This window comes from Myotis myotis, unplaced genomic scaffold (assembly GCF_014108235.1).
Source record: "Myotis myotis isolate mMyoMyo1 unplaced genomic scaffold, mMyoMyo1.p scaffold_m19_p_18, whole genome shotgun sequence".
NCBI classification, from domain to species: Eukaryota; Metazoa; Chordata; class Mammalia; order Chiroptera; family Vespertilionidae; genus Myotis; species Myotis myotis.
In genome coordinates, this window is record NW_023416322.1 from 20,278,463 (window position 1) to 20,298,036 (window position 19,574).

General features: G+C 48.5%; 2 protein-coding genes across 5 annotated transcripts in view; one reads left to right on the forward strand and one right to left on the reverse strand.

The window, feature by feature from the left end:
* KIAA1614 (KIAA1614 ortholog) overlaps positions 1 to 17,512 on the reverse strand; it is a 38,724-nt gene extending 21,212 nt beyond the window's left edge. The window contains exons 1-4 of one of the 4 annotated variants that reach the window (XM_036343166.1): positions 14,054 to 17,512; positions 9,407 to 9,462; positions 3,441 to 4,387; positions 2,680 to 2,743 (exon numbers count right to left, since the gene is read on the reverse strand). In XM_036343166.1, coding sequence (XP_036199059.1) covers positions 2,680 to 2,743; positions 3,441 to 4,387; positions 9,407 to 9,423 — 1,028 coding nt within the window. In that variant the 5' untranslated portion in view covers positions 9,424 to 9,462; positions 14,054 to 17,512. Of the gene's footprint in view, positions 1 to 2,679; positions 2,744 to 3,440; positions 4,388 to 6,249; positions 6,615 to 9,406; positions 9,463 to 14,053 lie in introns of those variants that run through there. The other 3 variants (XR_004973264.1, XM_036343164.1, XM_036343165.1) reach the window with 3 other exon arrangements.
* STX6 (syntaxin 6) overlaps positions 1 to 19,574 on the forward strand; it is an 87,408-nt gene that overhangs the window by 57,429 nt on the left and 10,405 nt on the right. The gene's annotated exons all lie outside the window — the stretch shown is intronic.

Below are 19,574 nucleotides of genomic sequence, written 5' to 3' on the forward strand. Positions count from 1 at the left end.
GTTTGGCTCTCAAGGAGCAGCAAACCCTACAAAGACAAGGGGAATTCCATGTGAGTATTCTGGCCCTTCCCTTGGCCCCTCCAACCACCAGGGTCCTAAGCTATTTCCCAAGGACAAAGGGCAGCATGTGGCCCCCTCCCCTCTGGTTTTTCAATCTACGCCAGTTTCTTGTTGAAGGCACAGGCAGGTCGAGATCTCGAGTCTTCTCCTAGCCAGGACAGAGTGGCCTCTTTCTGCAGCCATCATAATCCTGGATTAAAACAATAAGCTCCAACAAGTCTGGGTTTAACCCTTTCATCCCAGGAACACGATTTAGGGAAATAATTTGGCATGTAACACCAACTGACATTTCCCAGTTTATAGGATGAGGCGGGTAGAGAGAAAATGTATAGTGTACAGAACATACATAAATTTTCTGCCCAGCATTTGTTTCGTTTTTGTATATTATCTAGCCTTTTGATGACCAAGGATAGAGCGCTCCTGCTGTCGTCACACTGTGTGTAGTTTCCTGAGTGAGGGGAAGAGGTAAGGAAGGCCTGGTACTCTGGACTGTGTGCTTCATGAGGCAGGGACCTTATCTTGGTGCCTTCTTCTCTGGGCTGCAGGATGCTGACAGGCCAGAGCCAAGAGCGGTGGTTCTGGGCAGCCTGCCTAGGCTCCTGTTCTGGACTGTCACTTACTAGCTGTGTCACCTGACAGGTTGCTTAGGGGTTAAGTCTCAGTTTCCCCATCTGCTAACTAAGGACTCAGTTGTTACGTGAGACCTGAGTCTCTTTAAAGGGGTTAGCACAGGGCTGTTCACATTTACGATGATTATTGCTGTTATTAGTAGCACCATTATTTTGTTAAATTACTCTCACCCACTCACTGAGTAAAGAATGCAATCCCTCAACAGGAACTGGAACCACCTGCCAAAGAGATGGCCCAGCAGCAGTCTGTAAGGGAAGTCGTGTTTGGAGTTGACACACCATCTCAAAGCTAGAGAGGGCGAGGCGGTGCTTTGTCTTTAGACTTTCACAAACCTTTGACAGGGCTTCACACAAATCATCTTCCACAGAGGACGCTGTTGGGTAGCAGAGGGAACCAGCTGTCTAGACCATAAACAGGAGCTTCTCTCAGCAGAGAAGGAAGAGAGGGCATCCTTAAACAGGACTGCTTTGAACATACTTCATTTAACACCTCTCAAAGGATCTGGATGGAGCCGCACAGAGCTTTCCTAAGACATCAAAGTGTCTCCATCCTTGCCTTCTTGAAGAAGGCTAACAAGTTCCCCCACTGGGCTGGCCGTCTGGTGTGTGGGGACAGGTGTCCAAGACACCCCAGGTGGGGGGACAATGGCCTGCTCAGGTCTGGTGGCCAGGAATTCCTCTTCCTGAATTTTAGCCTGACTCCCCAAAGATGACTTCTTAAAATGGCTTTCTTGAGCCCCTCTATTCATAAATGTTGGGACCTGAATGAGATTTTAGTGTGAGGTGTGTATGAGTGCGATAATGACATGGCATGGAAGTCCCAGGTGGCACTAGCTGTGTGGTAGGACTTCAAGTGTTAGTTAGCATCCTTCCCTCTCCATCTAGGATTTAGAACACTAGATGCGCCAGGAGCACGGTATTTGAAAACACTGGTGAATGGTTAAATTACTTTTTCTTTCTAGTTTTGGTCTTGGTGTTTTTGAGAGTGATAAGAGGGCTTCCCTCTAGCTTTCCTTTGAGTCTATATCTGAATAAGCAGGCAGGACTGGGAATAGCAAGGATAAGCAGGGTGGGCAGGGCTCGGTCATTCTTCCTTACAATCTTGCCTTGGGTGTCCTCAGGTACCTACAGCCCCGAGAATCCTGGGAAGTGCAGGAGTGTCTCTTCCCCCATGCTCACCCCCAGGACTCATCATGACCTCCTGATCCTAGGGGCCCAGAAGATCCAGAACCTGACTCCTGAGCAAAAATGACTCCAATGAAACATGTACCAGGCCAGGGCTGAGGCCAATCTCTGAGCAGACAGCAGTGGGCAGCAGCTCAGACTCACAGATGCTCCCCGCACCTCCACTGTGAGTGTACTCTGACCATCCTTCCCAGTCAGGACACTGCCCACCCCACCTAATCACCTGGTGTGCCCACTTTCCCCAAGACACTGGCTGAGTGGCTAGAGCAAACTCTGTGGGATAGCAGGGTGAGACTGGAGGAGGAGAGATCCTTTACATGACCCCAGCATACCACCTCGATTGGGAAAGGAACTGGTGCAGAAAGTGCTTTGCATTTGTACACTTTCCCTAAGGTTTTTAAAACCATTATTTTCTTTTAGACTCACACAGTCCTATGAAATCAACCACACACATAACTAGTTGTCCCACTTTAAAGATGAAGAAACAGAGGCCAGGCAGGGGAACCGAATCCCACAAAGCAAGAGCACGTTGTTTGCAATGCTCTGCACAGTGCCTCATGCCCAGGGTGGTTTTGCTGAAGTAGCAGGCAGGCCCAGCCTGGGACATGAGGTGACTGGCACCCTCTACTCTGTCTCAGAGTTGACAATCCATAGTGGCCCATTGTCCCCTGATCTGCCCTTGTGCTTAAATTGGCTTTCTTGAGCCCCTCTATTCATAAAAGGTCTCCTACTCTCCCATTGATCGGTAAATGGAGGGACAATGGTGAGGAGGGAGAGAGAGAAAGGGTGCGCTCTGAGCTCTTACCTGTTCTGGTCTGAGTCCTGCAGGGAGATGCCTGAGTCCCAGTCCATGTCCCCAGATGGTTGCTCTAGGACCCAGAACAGAAGCAGAGATCAGGGCAGAGCCAGCAACGGGGCTCTCCACTGCCACTTGAGGAATGTCAAGGAGAAACGTGTCTCCAGAAGCCATTTGCTTCCCAGATAAACGCACTCCTCTCCTCTGCCTGTGTCTCCGCCTGAGAGGTGGAGGCATGGCCTGTCACGGTGGCTGTGGTAGGCCCTGCCGTGGGCTAAGGGGCCCACACGGGTCCTCTCGGGAGTGGGTGAGGAGTGAGCTCTTGGAATGGGAAGGAAAGAAGGGACAGAGGTGTCTTCTCAGGCTTGAACACTTGCACAGCCCAGTGGTGCTACTGCCTGAGTTCAGCCCACCTGACAAGATGCTCGGCCACTTTGTGGTGAGGGCACGTCATTGGAGGGCGATGCAAAGAGCCTCTAGAAAAGGATACTTGCCACAGGAAAGCAGCTATGGTAGCCGCCATCCCCAAGCAGAGAGGGTGGCCTCCCATTGGCCTGGGGAGTCATGGGCGTACTCAGCAGATGGGGCTGGTTGTGGGGTGGTAAACACTCTATGTCAAGGCCAAGAACAAGAGGACATCCTGATGATTTTGGTGACAGGCAGCTCTCCTCCCTCTCCTGCCCCAGCCCCTGTGCAGTACCCGCTTCTGCTTTCCCTTCTGGACTCCCTTCTGCTGTCCCCACCACCCAGACCTGCAGAGTGAGCCTCACCTGATACAGCTCTGTCCCAGGATAGAGTCCGGGCTGGGATTCCCACCTTGGGGGGGCCCTGCCCCCCAACAATGAGCATCTCCTGAAGAAGAAGGCGGTTCCTCTCCACCTGTTCAGACAGGGGCAAGGCGCTGCGCTCAGTGCCCAGAGCCCCCAGGTCTCCCGCTCTCCAGAGGCCCCCCAGCAGGGCTGGCCTGGGGACAACGTCCTCCTCGGAGGTTAGAGACAAGCTATCCAGGTCTTGGCCTGCAACTAGAGCATCCTGCAGGGGGCATGGCCTTCCTTTCCTCAGGTTGGGCACGTGGGTAATTTTGTTACAATGTCTAGGGCCCCTAGATTGTCCTGAAGTGACTCTGTGGAGGGGGCTGTCTTGCGAAGAGCTGGACCCCGGCAGCAGACTCCTCTCATGGTCAGGCAGTATCCTTACTGTTTCTGGAGCCCACAGGCTCCTCCCACTGCAGCACTCTAGCCCAGGAGCAGGTGGCCTGGGAGGTCTGGGGCCCCCATTCATGGCAGGCTCCTTCTCATTGACACTGTTGTCCAGCGGTCCCTCGTTTTGGTTCTGAGCATGGAGAACCACAACTGTATCCAGCAAGGGAGACCCTGATGATGGAGTTCTGGCTCCACCCACTTTGACTCGTCGGCATTTGGTTTTCTTGGGGGATGGTCTTTCATGGGTTGTGAGGCAGGGACTTGCCCCCTGTTTGCTTGCTGTCATACTTTCCTTCAAGGCCCTGACTTTGGACTCCAGCACGGAGGGTCCTTGGGACGGTATCCCCCATGCCCTGGGAGGGTGGGGGGCCATCTGGCTGGGTGTTCTGTCTTCCTGAAGGCAGGACCAGGGTCTTGGGAGGTGTCCATTATTGGGCTGTGGCTCGGTGCCACTTCTCTCCATAGCTGAGGTCACTTCCATGGAGCTGGCTATTCTGCTCCCTATGTTGGACTCTCTGGAAAATAAAATAGACAGAGCTCCTTAGACCCAGCCCCTGGCTAGCTCCAGCAACTTCCTGGGTCCCCAAAGCACCTTCATATTGAGCCCTGTCCAGACAAGAGTAATCTGGGGCAGAGCAGGGAATAAATACCCTGTAGATAATGTGAAAGCACTTTGGAAAGCAAAAATCACTGAATAATACAAAAAGGTATTATTAAATTTAGGTTTTCTAACTCTGTTTTACAGAGGGGGCACAAACATCAAACAACTAATCCTAAGCCAGATGGGGACCAGAGTGAAAAGCCAGGTCAGATCTCCTAATGCCTGGCTTCTTGTTTTCCTGGCAGGTGATCTCAGTGAAGATGTGATATCACACAGGACCTCAGGGTCTGGCCGTCGGGTGGAAGGTGCCCCCTGCCCCCCCCCCCCCCCCCAGCTCCCACTCTTCAAACCACAGGATTACAGCATGGTGCTATGCTCAAAGGGTGGCCATGATCAGTCCCTAGCTCCTACCAGCATCTACTCCAGGCAGGCCTGCAAGTGCTTTCAAACACACTCTCTCAAATAATCCTCACATCCGTCAGCCACACAGCATTATTATCCTCATTTTCAGACTGTGAACCTGAGGTACGGCAAGTTTATGTCACAGAGGTGCCAAAGGGAAGCCGGTTTGGAATGCAAAGCTTTTTGTTTCAAAGCGATGGCTCTTCCAAAGCACTCCGTGGTCACTTAACCTCACTCCCCTTATTCTGTAGTGAGAATAATCCAGACTAGAGGGCTTCGGTGACTTGCCAGGATGACACAGCTCCTTGGTGGCATAGTTTGCTGTCAGTCTCTTTGTAGGGAATGCAAGTGAGCAAGGGATTTTAGTCACCAAACCGTTCTGTGCACACATACAGGCCACAATGTCTTAATATTCACCCTGCTCTCTGAGAAAATGTTCCCTTGATATCATACATCTAGATATGTCCCACTTGAAATAAACTGCATGTATAAAAATCCATATTTACACATATTACAAATTAGGAGTTAATTATTTACTTCATATGTTGACTAAAGAGTCACCATAGAATTATCTTTTTTTTTTTTTTAACTTTTTTTTTAAAATATATTTTATTGATTCCCTACAGAGAGGAAGGGAGAGAGATAGAGAGTCAGAAACATCGATGAGAGAGAAACATCGACCAGCTGCCTCCTGCACATCTCCCACTGGGGATATGCCTGCAACCCAGGTACATGCCCTTGACCGGAATCGAACCCGGGACCCTTCAGTCTGCAGGCCGACGCTCTATCCACTGAGCCAAACTGGCCTCGGCACCATAGAATTATCTTAATTGGCAAGTCCCTCTACTTGTTTATTACAATTGAATTTACACATGTCTCAGGCATGTACATATTTCATAAAGCAAAGTACACACGGTGCAAAATGTCGCATCAGCTTTCAGCCAGTGTAGTTTAGGGACCATCTTTAGAAGGCCGAGATCATCTACAGTTAAACTAGGATTTACCAACTTTCTCCTTGCAGCCTAGTCACGGGTTTCTCCCTTCTAAGGTTCAATCCAGAGAACAGGGGATTAGAATATAATGGGAGTGGTTTTGGTTAAATAAAAATAAACTTTCTGACGGGGAAACTCTAGACCTGTATTCCAGAGCTAATCCATCTAGGGAGACCTTCCAATGGGGCACTGCAGGCAGCCTGGGGAGACAGAAGGTGCTGCTCGGAGTGATTCTGTGGCCCAAGTGCTGCATTAGCTCAAACTCAGAAAGGCTGAAATGAAGATGGACATGGAGGGCAGGCCTCCCCCAACCCTTACAGCTCGGCCGCCCCGCCACCCCGCCACCCCACAGCGGCCGGCTCCTTGCCTCCTCCGTACTCACTGAAGGCCCCCACTGGCAGGTCTGGCCTCTGGCTCCTCCATCCCCTCCATCCTCGGACCAGCGAGCCCTCCGCTGATCCCCTCTCTCTCCCAGGCCCCCGGGCCAGGCTCCGCTCCCTGCTCCGCAGTCAGCCCTGGGCCCGGGTGGGGTCCAGCCGCGGCCTCCCTCCGGGCCGCAGGAGGGAAGCAGGTCGGGCAGGGATGGCTGTGGCATCGGCTGCTAGTTCGTGGCTGTGCCATGAAGGGGAAAAAGCCAAGCCCGGCGCCTTCCAGGGCCGGGACTGGGAGAGCGGAGCGGAGCGCAGACTGGAGGGGAGCGGAAGGGGCTGGAGCAGCGGGGCCTGCCCCGCCCGGCCTCGCCCCCTCGGCACCGGCTGCAGCAGCCCGAGCCCCAGGGAGCGAGCGCCTCGCAGACGTCAGAGGGGCGGGAGGGCAGGCGAGGCCCGGGCTGAGTTCGGGAACACGCCTGAGCCCTGTGGGGACACAGGGACGCAGGGTGCTTAGCCCGACTGACCCCTCGTGGCCGGTGGCGGACCCTGGGGCGGCTGTGGGCAGCGCAGCTGTGGGATGAGGCTCAACCGGAGCAAAAGCTAAGAAAACAGCACGTCTTCCCGAGCTTCGTGGGAATGCGTGTAACTCTATACCCCAGGCTGGGAATGAGGCTCCGCTATCCGGCTGGAAGCTACGGAATGCCCTTTGTTTAGACAGCTTTTCCAGAGGAGTTCGGAGCCCTCTTCCACAGGATGTCCCTGACGTCCCCATCAGCCTGGGGCACCATTTCCTTCGAGGTCAAGGTCATTAGTTTTGCAGAGGCGGGAGGGTAACCAGAGTAGAGGTGGGTTCCCCCATCCTGTCTTGCCAAAGGGAGAGCCTGGTGCCTGCGTTGCCAGCCCCCTGGGGTTGGCGCCTGGGTAGGGACCCCTGAAGACACCTTGTCACTTTTTCCAGACCTGGAAGTAGCAGTAAAGGGCTTCACCTGCACCTGCGGCCCAAGCCAACCGGAGCTTTCTCTCGCGATACCCGGAGAGAGGTGCGGAGCCTTGCCTATTTCCAAACCCATTTTTTCACCAAGGTTGGGAAACAAGAGAGTCAGGACCCGGGAGAGTCTGGAAATCTCTACAAAGGGAAAGTGCCATTCACCTTCCCTGCAGCCAGCAAGCTCTCTCTGAAGCATGGGTAGCTCTTCTATTTGCACATGTGTTCTACAGTCACCATCTAGATGACAGGCATAGCAACAGCAAGGACCACACAGTGAGGGTGCGGTGGCGGAGAGAGGCCAAGGTCGTTTCCAGAGGAGGCCTCTTCAGTGAGGAATTCCCCTGTAGAAGGTGGGGCCTGTGGGCAGGGCCAAAGCGCCCAGTCCTGAGAGCAGCTGTCTGGGGAGCTGTGGTAGAATAGCCTTGAGCTAATTTAGGAACCCGGGGCAACCCCGGCTGTGTTACAGAACAGGCCCAGGGCCCCACAGCCCTCATGACAGGCGGTTTCCAGAGTCTGGGCCCAGCGCTCTTGCAGTTAGCTCCCTTCCCTCTGCACTCTCCTAGAGCCAGTGGTTTCTCCAACAGGGCACACTGTTCTTTAGTACTGATCACCTCATGACAGAGTACCATCGATGACGGCATACTGTGCACCTGCATTGGGCTAAGCACATTGCTTTCCTTAGCTCATATGGCTCATATGGCAACCTTAAAGGATGGGAACTGTGTATTATCTCCTTTCTGCAGATGGGGAAACTGAGTTACTAGCTCTGTGACCTTAGGTGATCTGCCTAAGGTCACAGAGCTAGTAAGTGGCAGGCCTTCTGGAGTAGAAGGCCCTCACATCAAACACACTGTACGAGCTGCCAGTATTCTGCACATTCAGCATGGAAAGCTTTAGTTTTAAAAATATCAAAAAATTTTTCGGAAGTGCTATAATAGTCAATATATGCAGCCCAGCATAATGGTCTGGCCTTTTCTTTCTGGGTCCTTTTTGCCTTCCTTAATCCTGCCATTCAAGGTGAAATAATTCCTCTCCTTCAAATGCCATGTCAAACCTAACAACAATAATACCATTATTATTATCAGGACCTCCTATGAACTCAGGTACTCCGTATAGGATCTTTACAACAACCCTGCAAAGTGGGTATAGGGTCCCCCCACTTTAGTAATAAAGAAAACAGTACAGAGAGATTAAAGGGCTTGCTCAGGGCCACACAGCAAGCAGAGAAGAAGCTGAACTAATCCTGTCCAGCTCCAAGATCTTCTTCCTTGCTTCCCTTTTTCAGAGGCATCTCAGGACTCAAACTCTTAGAGGTAACTTCTCCATGACGCCTGTCCCCACCCCTCCCCCAGAAGTTAATGATCTCTAAGGCAAGTTTCTGAAAGTTCCAGCAGAGGCTTAATGTTTAAAAGAAACCTGCCCCCCCCCCCCAACCTTTTGAGATGCAAATAAACACTTACAGTTTACTTATTAAATGTATTTTACACTTAAGATAGGGGAACAGAGAGTCACATCTATACAGAGGCTTTAAAAGATCACATATTTAAAAGCACCCATAAGCAAATCCTCCGAATGTGATCGAATTACCAAAATATGTGAATCTGAGGTACTTCTCATTCATTTGGATGCTGTTTGGTTCAGTAAATATCTGTTGAGCTCCTACTGTGTGCCGGGCACTGGGGAGACAACATGTAATACCATCAAGCCTGTCCTTGAGACGTTTCTGGTCAAGTGGGGCATGGAAGGGGCAGGCCGTAAACTTTCTGTATAAGCGCTCCCATTTGAGGGTAGCATAGGGTAGAGGAGCTGGTCGGTTCACAGGAACGCACTGAGGTGTGTGTGGGGTGGCAGGGGATATCACAGAGAGCTAGGTCTTACAGAATCAGCAGGAATTAGCCAGACAGAGGGTGGGTGGAAGGCATTTCAGGTGGAGAGATTAGCATAAACACAGGCATTGAGGTGTGAAACTGCCTGGTTTCAGTATTACTAAGCGTAAAAGTGAAACTGGGAAAGGCCAAGGGAGAGCTGAAGCTGCAGCGTAGGGTGGTGTGGCCTGGTTTAGGGCCTCTGGGGCTAGGTGAGAAATTTACACTCCGTCCTGTGAAGTGGAAATCTCCCGAAGGTGGTCTACCTTGGGCCTACCCCCTTCAGCATAGCATGTTTCAGGGCTGGGGAACTACCTTATATCCTTATGCATCAGACTCTTTCATTTCATTACCATCTTTTGGAGAGAAATCTAGGAAGAACACAAATACATGGTAAGTAGCAATCACATAGCCCTCTTCTTCCATTTGAACAACTAGGGAAGCGCACCTTCCACTCAGCCTGGATAAAACATCAAGCCTCACTCTTCCTCATGCTCTCAACACTCAGCCTGAATGAAGAGCCATGTGGAATGTGGAAACTGGGTTCCACTTAGGATGAAGGCATAGGTGAGAAATAGTCCTTCAAGGTCACACTGTTAGAGTCAGGTGTGTGTGGGTGGGTGGGGGAGTGGGATGGGAGAGACAGCTCTGCCATCCCCCTGCTGTACTGCCTGATGGAGCCTGTCCAACTGGAAACCTGAATTTTCTGGTGGCTCCTGTCTTGGTCATGGGACATGTGGTCTGAGGAGCGCCCGATGGGGACACTGCTCTCTGTCCTGGGTCTCTACTCAGGCCTCACGATTTCTTTTCAGTATAGACCCAAGAGAGTGTTGGGGCTGTCTCCCATGCACCTGCCTCCCCCCTGCGTAGAGCCCTCCCACGACTTCCCAAGGCCTGCTTTGACCTGTGCCTGTGTAGAGAGTCTCCTGGGACACTAGCCTCACCCAAGGTGATTGTGATTCCTTAGGTTGGAGTAAGGCCCAGGAGTCTGCTTTCTAATGTATTGCCCAGGTGAGGCTGAGGCCCAGTCAGTTTTGAGAAGCACAAGTCCTGGGGTTAAAACACAAACTCCTTGCCCTAGCCGGTTTGGCTCAGTGGGTAGAGCATCGGCCTGCGGACTGAAGGGTCCCAGGTTCGATTCCAGTCAAGGGCATGTACCTTGGTTGCGGGCACATCCCCAGTTGGGGGTGTGCAGGAGGCAGCCGATTGATGTTTCTCACTCACTGATGTTTCTAACTCTCTATTCCTCTCACTTCCTCTCTGTAAAAAATCAATATATTTTAAAAACAAACAAACAAACACAAACTCCTTTACACAGTGCATGGTCCCTCCTGCCTCAGCTCTCACCACCGCAGCAGCCTATCCTATGTGCCCTCCACATGGAATTGCTTCCAGTTTCCTCGACTGCCACATGGATTCATGGCTCCTTGCCTTTACCCAGGCTTTCCTTCAGCCTGAAACACCCTGCTTCACTGCACACACACATACCAATTTCTCCTCCTCAGGGAAGCCTTCCCCAATACCTTCCACAGTCCTCCTGACCTGGGTTAGAGTACCCTGGGCTCGCTCCTGCCTCCCAACCACACTCGGTTGTCAATATCTAATACTTCACAGAGAGCTTCCTGTTCCTTATCTTTGTCGCTGGTCCCTAACGTGTGCCCGACTACATGGAAGGTATTGACTAAATGCCAGATGGTTACATGGAAGAGAGAAAAAAAATCCCTGTCAAGTTAGAATGCCTAAGAGGAGAAGAAGGGGGCATTGTTTGCTAAGAGGATCTAGGCCATTTCCAAAGGATTTGGTTCATTCACTATGACTCGTCCTGCACAAGGGCCTGTGAGCAGTCACTGTCAGGGCCTGGACAGCACCCAGGCTTCCTGACTGACTCCTATTTACACCTGGTGACCAGGCCTCTTTGCCCCTGACCCTCTTCCTTCTTCCCAAAACTGATCACAGATAGCAGTGTGGACTGTCACTTCAATTTTGAATGAGACTGGAAATTTGGAGATAAAATAGCTTTCAGAAGAAGAAATGGATGGGGACATGGAGAGGATAAGATAATGAGAGAGAAGCATGCAAAACAGGCTGGGAGAGGACACCAGAGATACATACAGTCAGGCAACATGACAACGGGCACATCCAGAGAGCAGTCACCTTAGTTCCTTGTTATGCTTCTCTGCACACTCCAACACACATGTATAAACACATGTATGCCATGCTCTCTTATGCCACACCAACCTGAATTGACTAAGCCCCAAGGAAAACAGAAATGGGGTTCTTACCTGGTCAGGGTCAGCCTGCACTGCTCCCCCAGGCTGGCTTGTAGGCAGAGAGCCCACTAGGATGGGACAGGGACCTTTTCTGGAGATACGGCCTCCAGACTTCACGGCCTTTAATGATGCCCACTTACCCCGTATCCACCCTGACTTTCCTAGACATTTGGTCCCAAACTGCAGCTTTTCAGTTCATAATCCTAATCATAGGGAAATGACTGATATTAGGGAAATATTTTAATACTGTCCCTCCTACTCTACCATGCCTGCCATGTGGGAGGCTGTCATCAACAGGACATCTGACTTTGACCTATCTATAATCACTGTATCTTGGCCAAGTCAATTTTCTCATCCACAAAATGAGAACTGATTCAGGGAGAAAGATATTGAAGGGTGACTGACCCCTAAAGTCATGTTTGTGACAATTTTTGATCTCGAGAAAAAACAGAAAGTGCTTGGTACTATATTAATGATTTACTTAAGACATAAGAGAAACTATGAAGAAATATATTAATATAGTCCTCATACCAATTGTTCCAATAAAAATGACTTCGCTCAGCTGGTGTGGCTCAGTGGTTGAGCATTGACCCATGAAAAACAGATCACAATTCGATTCCCTATCAGAGCACATGCTCTGGTTGTGGGCTCTGTCCCCGGTAGGGGGCATACAGGAGGCAGCAGATTGATGTTTCTCACCTATGTTTCTATTTCTCTATCCCTCTCCTTTTCTCTCTAAAAGATCAATAAAAACGTATTTTTTTTTAAATTACAATGATTTCAATGGAAGCTAAAAAGATATTTAACAAAATTCAACAATGCACACAGAAGTAGAGGCTGATGAAACCTCAGGGTGGTCCTACCAAAATTAGGGACTGAATAAGAATGCTTTGCATAACCACATTCATTTAACAATGGCCTGTAAGTTCTGTAATGTATAATTATTTAAAATGAGTATAATTAAAATATATAGTTATTTTGAAGGAATATAAAGTCATTATACTTTGTAGATCATATGATTGTTTACTATGAAAAACCCAAGCATTTAATTTAGTTGAGTTCTGGGTATAAGCTTGATCAAATGAGAGACTGGTAATGAGGACAGTGGAAATGAATTTTACTTGTTGAAGAAACTCTCTAAGGAGGTTTTCGCTCAGGATGGATGTGCTGGGATCCTGGGTTGTGAACATGCCTTCCCATAGCTCTCCCCTCCTACATCCGCAGGGACAGGAGCTAAACACTGCCATCTGCCTCACACTGTCCTTCTTTTTGTGAAAGGCAGATACCAGCATGTGCGTTAGAGCAGCAGCTCCTATTCTTTAATGCCCCCAACAGCCCTGCAAGTCAGATTTTGCAGAGGAAGGAGCTAAGTAAGACTCAGGGAGGCCGAGGAACCTGCCCACAGTTACAAGGCTGGTGAGTGACCCAGCCCCCAGCCCTGCTCCAGGCCAAGCAACCACATTTCTGGCTGAGTTATAGCAGGGACTAACCTTCCAGAGAAAGTCCCACACATGGCCCCACCAGACCACGGATCTCAGATGGGTGCCCTCTAGGAATGCTTCCCTCCCAAGTCAGAGCCTTTCCAACCCCACTAATGCCCAAAGGGAAACAAGGCTTGCACCTGGGGGGTGTGGGGCGGGGAAAGGGTGAGTGCCACCTCAGGCATGGCGGACAGTTGCTCACTGTCACACACACACACACACACACACACACACACACACACACACACACACATACTTCTGGTGGCAGGCAGGGAGTGAGGGAGGAAGTTCTGACTATGTGAGTGGAGGTCTAACCTGGTCAAGTGGAATGGCTCAGTGTTGGATGGGGGGGGGGGGGGTCTCCCCAGAGCCTCAGAAGCTGCTTTGGGCAGAGGGGAAAGACAGTACATCTTGGCCACCTGCAAGGTAATGAATGCTATTGCATTGGAAAGCCCAAGCTCTTCATTTTCTATCTTTTTTGTGTCCTTTCTCTGGACAGAGTAGCTGAGACTACTCTGGAAAGGGAGTCCAGTGTCAGTTTATCTTGCTGCCTTTGAACACACAGCCTCAAGCAATTGGGGAAGTCAGCGTGGAGCCCTGCAGACTCCTGGCTTCTGGCTGAGGATGGGATGAGCTTGACAAGCTCTGAAGAGCAGTTGCATCCTCTTTCTCCTGGAGACATCGTCCCAGGTGACAGTGGGGACAGACACCTGAGAGCTCTTGCCAGCAGTCTCCAGCTAGCTTACACCACGAAGGGTGGGCTTGTAGGGACACCAAGAAGGCCAGTCTTCAGGGTCCAGGGGAGTCTGCTTTTGCCTATGTGGAAGCTGCCCTCAGGCTTTCCTGCTGCGGACTAGCTCCTCAGATCGACTACTCTGGGCCTTTCGGAGCGAAGCCCTCTCTAAACACCAGGCTGTGCGATGCCTTGTCCTATGGGGGTCCCGGCCTCCCTGCTCCCTCCTGCCCCCACCACCTGGGAGGCTTTGCTGAGGACACAAATGAACCTCAGAAGCAGCCTCTCTGAGCGGAATTCCTTCCACTTCTGCAGTGCATGGAACGTTTTTTCCTGGATTAAGTTAAGGTACATGGTGGGCGAGGTATGCAGGGAAAGATCCAAATTCGAAAAGTCCAGGATTAGACTCTGGCAGCTGGGATTCAGCTCTGGGTAGGCTCCATCTACTTGTAGGACCAAGTGCTGGCCAGTTCCTCACCTGGAAATGCTGGACTGGACTAACAGGTCCCAAACTAAATTCCTCAGAACCTCAGGGTCCATGATGTATTAATAGGTCTCCTATGAAAAAGAGAATTCAGGTCTAGTAAGTTTGGGCAGATAATGTATGTCATCTCGTCCTCCTGGCAGATCTTTAGGCTCAAGGACATTTCAATGGCTCATGGAAGTCCTGAAGTGAAAACAAGATAAAACCAACCCAGTTTACTTTTGTTTAACCCTGCCTTTCTCGGAGGTAACTGGCCGCAGAAGCCGTTTCCCTTTGGAATACACTTTAGGATAATCTGGTCCTAATAACCTCTCAGGTTTATTCCTGCTTGGATAGCCAAGGTTTCTCAACCCAGCAGAGAGGAGCAGGCAGCTGCTGTACCCCAAATTCCAAGATCCCACAAAAGGTCCAGGCTATTATGTAGAAAAGACTCCCTCGGGACAAGTGGCAGCCAATCTCAGCTTTATTTTATTTTAGAAAATCTAGTGCTATGAGACCAAAAAAGGGGAGACTTCTAAAAATATCAGTTCCCACTCTGATTCCTTGTCAATTTGATTAAGCCAATTCACCTTAAAAACTAGCAGCCTCGTTTGCCCATCTGTAAAAAGGGAAAACTAAAGACTTGGTTGGCATTCACTCAACATTAGCCCTTAGAATAGAAGTTTCCCAACCTGTGGTCCCAGGACACCTAATGAAGAGGGGAGCATAAACTATTTCAAATATTTAAAGAAGTCTAATGGAAATTATACATTTACCATGAGAAATGCCTTTGCTTTTGACTGGTATTATCAACTCAGTTTGACTTCAGTTGCCGTGAGGACGAGGATTATTATGCAATAAATATGGTTGGTTTGTTGGACAATATTTTTACAAACTTAGGGTACAGGGAACTAATAAAAGGATCAGCCAGTAATAAAAAGATAAGCAGCTACTGACTCAAGAGGTTGGGTTCAAAACCAGTTTAAAAGTATGATAGTGGAGCGTGAAGAGGTGGATTGGATCCGGGGGAGGTTAGCGTGTTCCATGGGAAGATGCTGCCCCAAGTAGTCTCTGGGGTACATCCAGGGTTGTGTGGAGAAGCATGTGTTTAATGGTGAAGTGGCTGTGACAAAGTGGCTCTTTCCAGAGCATACTGGGAAAGGGTTTCAGCTGGCTGAGTCAGAGTAAAGGGTGCCACCTCTACTGAGCCGAGAGCAGAGACCTCAGAGTTCCCAGGACAGTGGGCTCTTGGATATGGCCAGAGTGGATTCTTTACAGCTTCTTAGAAAGCCTTCTGGGAGTGCCAATGTCTGAGGATTTTTCAACCACTTGAGCTCTGATTTTATAGTGAAAAGTCCCGCCCCATTGGGCCCCATGTCACGCCTTCATGAGCAGCCACATCTGGAAAGGTCCTGTGTGGTTCATGGCTGTTTACCTCTAAGATGTTGCTCACCCAGAACCACCTCACTAGTTTCCTACTCCCTTTTTGCCCCTTCTCTCCCCCAATGTCCAGCTCCATTTTGCAGTAGCCTTGGGAGCTAAGCCAAGACTTGTCTCTGCCTCCAGGACAGCAATCGTGAAAATCATGGTTGGTAGATCCCTACAGGTAATCAAAAAGGGGGTTAGATTTTCCTTTCTTCTGTATCTAAGACAGAAAGACATTGCTAACATCGATACTGCTAACATCTCTTGCTAAGAGTTGGGCCATTTCTGTGAAGATTTAGAAGTACCAAGAGAAATGAGGTAGATTTCATCTGCCTCAGGACCTAAACTAAAGCTGAAAATGATTTTTTTCTCTAGGGTAGAGAACAAAAGCATTTCACTGTGTTTTAAAAAATTATGTGCCCTGATAAATAAATGCATATTTGGGGTGGAGGAGTTAGCCATTAATTAAAATGCAGGGAGAAACATGAAAGACTTAGATATGGACCAAAAAGGTTATTGGGTGTATTGTCTGTAGTGCATCCTTCCAGACTAGTATCTCACAATTCTATAACTTGTAGAATAAGTGTTAGTAATTAAAATCATTTTTTTCATAGAATTGCCAATTATTTATTTGATGGAACTGCCCCATGAATATTGACCAGTTTTGATGATTTTGCATTCTGTAAATTTTTCTCAGCATTCCAGATATCTTATATATGTGTGTTAAGGATTCTCTTTTGAACAGGTTGCAACATTTTACTTATTGTCTCAATTAATGAAAAATAGAATTTCTGACATGTGTTCCATTTTATAGCTATATGAGAGGCATGATGAATATGCCCTCTTTTAAAAGTTATCTTTTGATGCGTCCACAGAGAAGGGGTCATGTAAGGACATAGAGAGAAGGCAGCCTACTGCAAGTCCAAGAGAGGCTCCAATCCTCTGGAACACACATCTTATAAAGGTCTCTATTGTGCTAGCCACCTGTTACTCACCAAATCAATGGCTAAATACCATGTACTTGAGGTGGCACTGATCTGGTCTAATGAAAATACCACATTTGGCACTGTGCCTGAGACTGGGGTTTTACTTGAGTGTGTGGTCTGCAGTGACTCTTCCTAATCCATCCAGTTTCTCCAGGAATCAGATTGTTTAAACAAACAAGGATAAAGAGGAGGATAGATAAAATGTGGCAATAATCTATTCCCATCTCTCCCTATTTAGTATGGCTACAGGGAGGGTTAATTTTAGACTTCCACTTGGCTTATTTGGCAGACAAATGATGTAATTGGGAGTTTGGTCAGCTGCCAAAGGTCATAATATATATTTGAGGACTGGGTAACTGACCACTGGGCAGGTCCATGGATACTGTGAATTTCTGTAAACTAGATATTGGTCAGGACATTTATTATCTGGCTCCCATAAGACCCAAATCTAGCATGGGAGCCAAGACGACTCAGGTCTTCGGCATCAATGGCAACTCAAGCCCTATGTCCAACAGTCCTCAAACTATCTAAGTGTTCTCTTCTTTCAGGTGCATAGTTACCCGAGTAAATAACCATAAGTGCTTGTGGGAAAGATCTAGGAGAATCATTACTGTGTATACTTGCCATTATTGCAATGCTCTTCCTCCTACAGTCCCAGCCACTTCTCTTGTCAATAGTTCTGGGTCTGAAAACTGGCTTAGGTTTCAACATTGGACAAGGGATAGCACTTTTTATTGGGGCAACTGCCCTCAGCCTCCTGGCAACATATATATATATGTATTTCCTTCTACTAGCATAATCTGAGAAGTACAACTTGGGTCATTGCCATCGTTTATCCATGTTTCTAGGAGCCATGCTAGTAGCAAGTTTCTTCAACTCCTGGAATTCTTACTAGGGAGTTAAACTCTATCTTGGAGAACACTTTCAAGTAAAAAATTCTTCTCTATTCAGGCCTCTTTCTTGAAGCATCCTCAGGATCTCCTCTAGCTCCTATCAGTACATGCTGACTCTTACCTCATGGATCCTTCAGAGCAGGGGTCCTCAAACTATGGCCCGCGGGCCACATGCAAATACAAATATTGTATTTGTTCCCGTTTTGTTTTTTTACTTCAAAATAAGATATGTGCAGTGTGCTTAGGAATTTGTTCATAATTTTTTTTTTTAAAACTATAGTCCGGCCCTCCAACGGTCTGAGGGACAGTGAACTGGCCCCCTGTTTAAAAAGTTTGAGGACCCCTGCTTTAGAGTACAGTCCCTATCCTCCCTTCACAGGTCTAGCAGGTCCCCAGCTGAGACATGGAGGATCCTGACTGGTGCACACATTGTCTTGCACAAGAGAAGCCTCTTTAATGTCTGCCATCATGGATGGAAGAGGGTGGGGAGTCAAATCTTTGGGGGCAGGGGATCCAACCAGATGTTGTATTTGATGTGTCAGGTTTTCCCAATTAAGGGATCTAACCTTGCATAACAGACCTGCCTCAGTTGGGTTTTTAACTATCTTTGAAATTCTGCTACTCTATTAAGTCCTGGGCTTGGTCCTCATGTTCTTCTCTTTCCTATTCTAGGAGATGAGAGCTTCTTTGTATGCAATCAGAGGCCCTCTGTTTCCACATCTGGCTTTCAATTGCCTGATACTTGTCCTCAGCTGTTCATTATTCTGCTGTCAGCATCGGCATCGACATCAACGGCACTGAGCCATAGCCATCCAATCTCATTGTTCTATAGCTATGCTCTCCTCTTTAAATCTCAAATGCCTGATAACATTGCAAGTACATGTCTTCCTCTACTATACCATCCCAATTCATCACCAATGAGGACTTGAACAATTGGAAGGAAGGGAAGGGAGGTGGTTGGCTCGAGAGAGAGGACTCCTGTGAAAAGCAGTCATTTAGGGAGCTAATTTGTTGTTACTATTTAGTTTTCAAAAGACCCTAAGAGCTGTCTTCCCTGGAAGGGCAGAGGATAAATTCCCAGAAGGCAGCAATCAGTGGGACCCAGCTTGCTGAGGAAACTATGATTGTGTCTGTGTTTTGTGTGTGTGTGTGTGTGTGTGTGTGTGTGTGTGTGTGTGTGTTTATGGGGGGGGGGCTTGGGAGGTAGAGGGTGTTCTTTGATTTTCTTGAAAATGGTTGTATTCTGATCTTGATCAAACATAGCTTTCAAAAGAAGCAATAATTCACAAGCCACTTTCTAGTTTTGACTGCCAAGTAGGTAAAATCCCTTCTGGCCCGTTTTTCTTTAAGGAGAGTGAATGTGGGCTAGAGTAGTCGGAACTCAGTACTAATTCTAGGTTCAGTAATTACTGCAGCATCCAAGGCCAGTCAACACTGGTTTTCTTCTCTATAAATGGAACTAACGCTACACAATGTACTCTGATGTGAGAACTGCCTTGCCTATGGTAGGCAATGAGAGTAAGCTGTGCCTACTCTGCTCTGGAGGGACCTGCTCTTGTGAGATAGAACAGAAAGTCCACAGGATGAAGAAGCATCAGCTAATTATCAGGAGGGAGCATCAGAATAGTTTCCACACAGGATCAAAGTGAGGAGATTGACCAGTAAGCCAGTGAGCAAGCATTCTTAAAGGGCACAGCCTCTATAGCAATCAAAAAAGCCAATTACCCCCCGACATTTAGTTGGCAGCTCACCTGATAGAGGCTATAGAAGTTACTTTCAATTGAACAAATATTTATTAAGCCCCTATTATTATATGCTCGAATATTTTTAGCAAATATCATTTTTGTGACTTCCTGATGACAACAAAACACATTTTTGGGGAAAAAAATGTCTCTTCTTCCCTGAATTATACTACTACTAGAGTTCCAGACTAGTAGAGATTGGGGCATTGCCACATAAGGAAACAAGGGTATGTCTTCATGGACACAATAACTGGCAGCAGGGCATACACCCTACTCAGCAAATCTTTTGACTAGGGCTGCCATGGAGGGGCTTAAAGTTTTTGAGGCCCTGGCTGGGTAGCTCAGTTGGTTAGAGTGCCATCCCACTATACCAAGGTTGTGGGTTTGATCCCCAGTCAGGGCACATATAAGAATCAACCAATGAAGTGGAACAACAAATCAATGTCTCTCTCTCTGCCTTCTTCTCTCTAAATCAATCAACCAATCAATC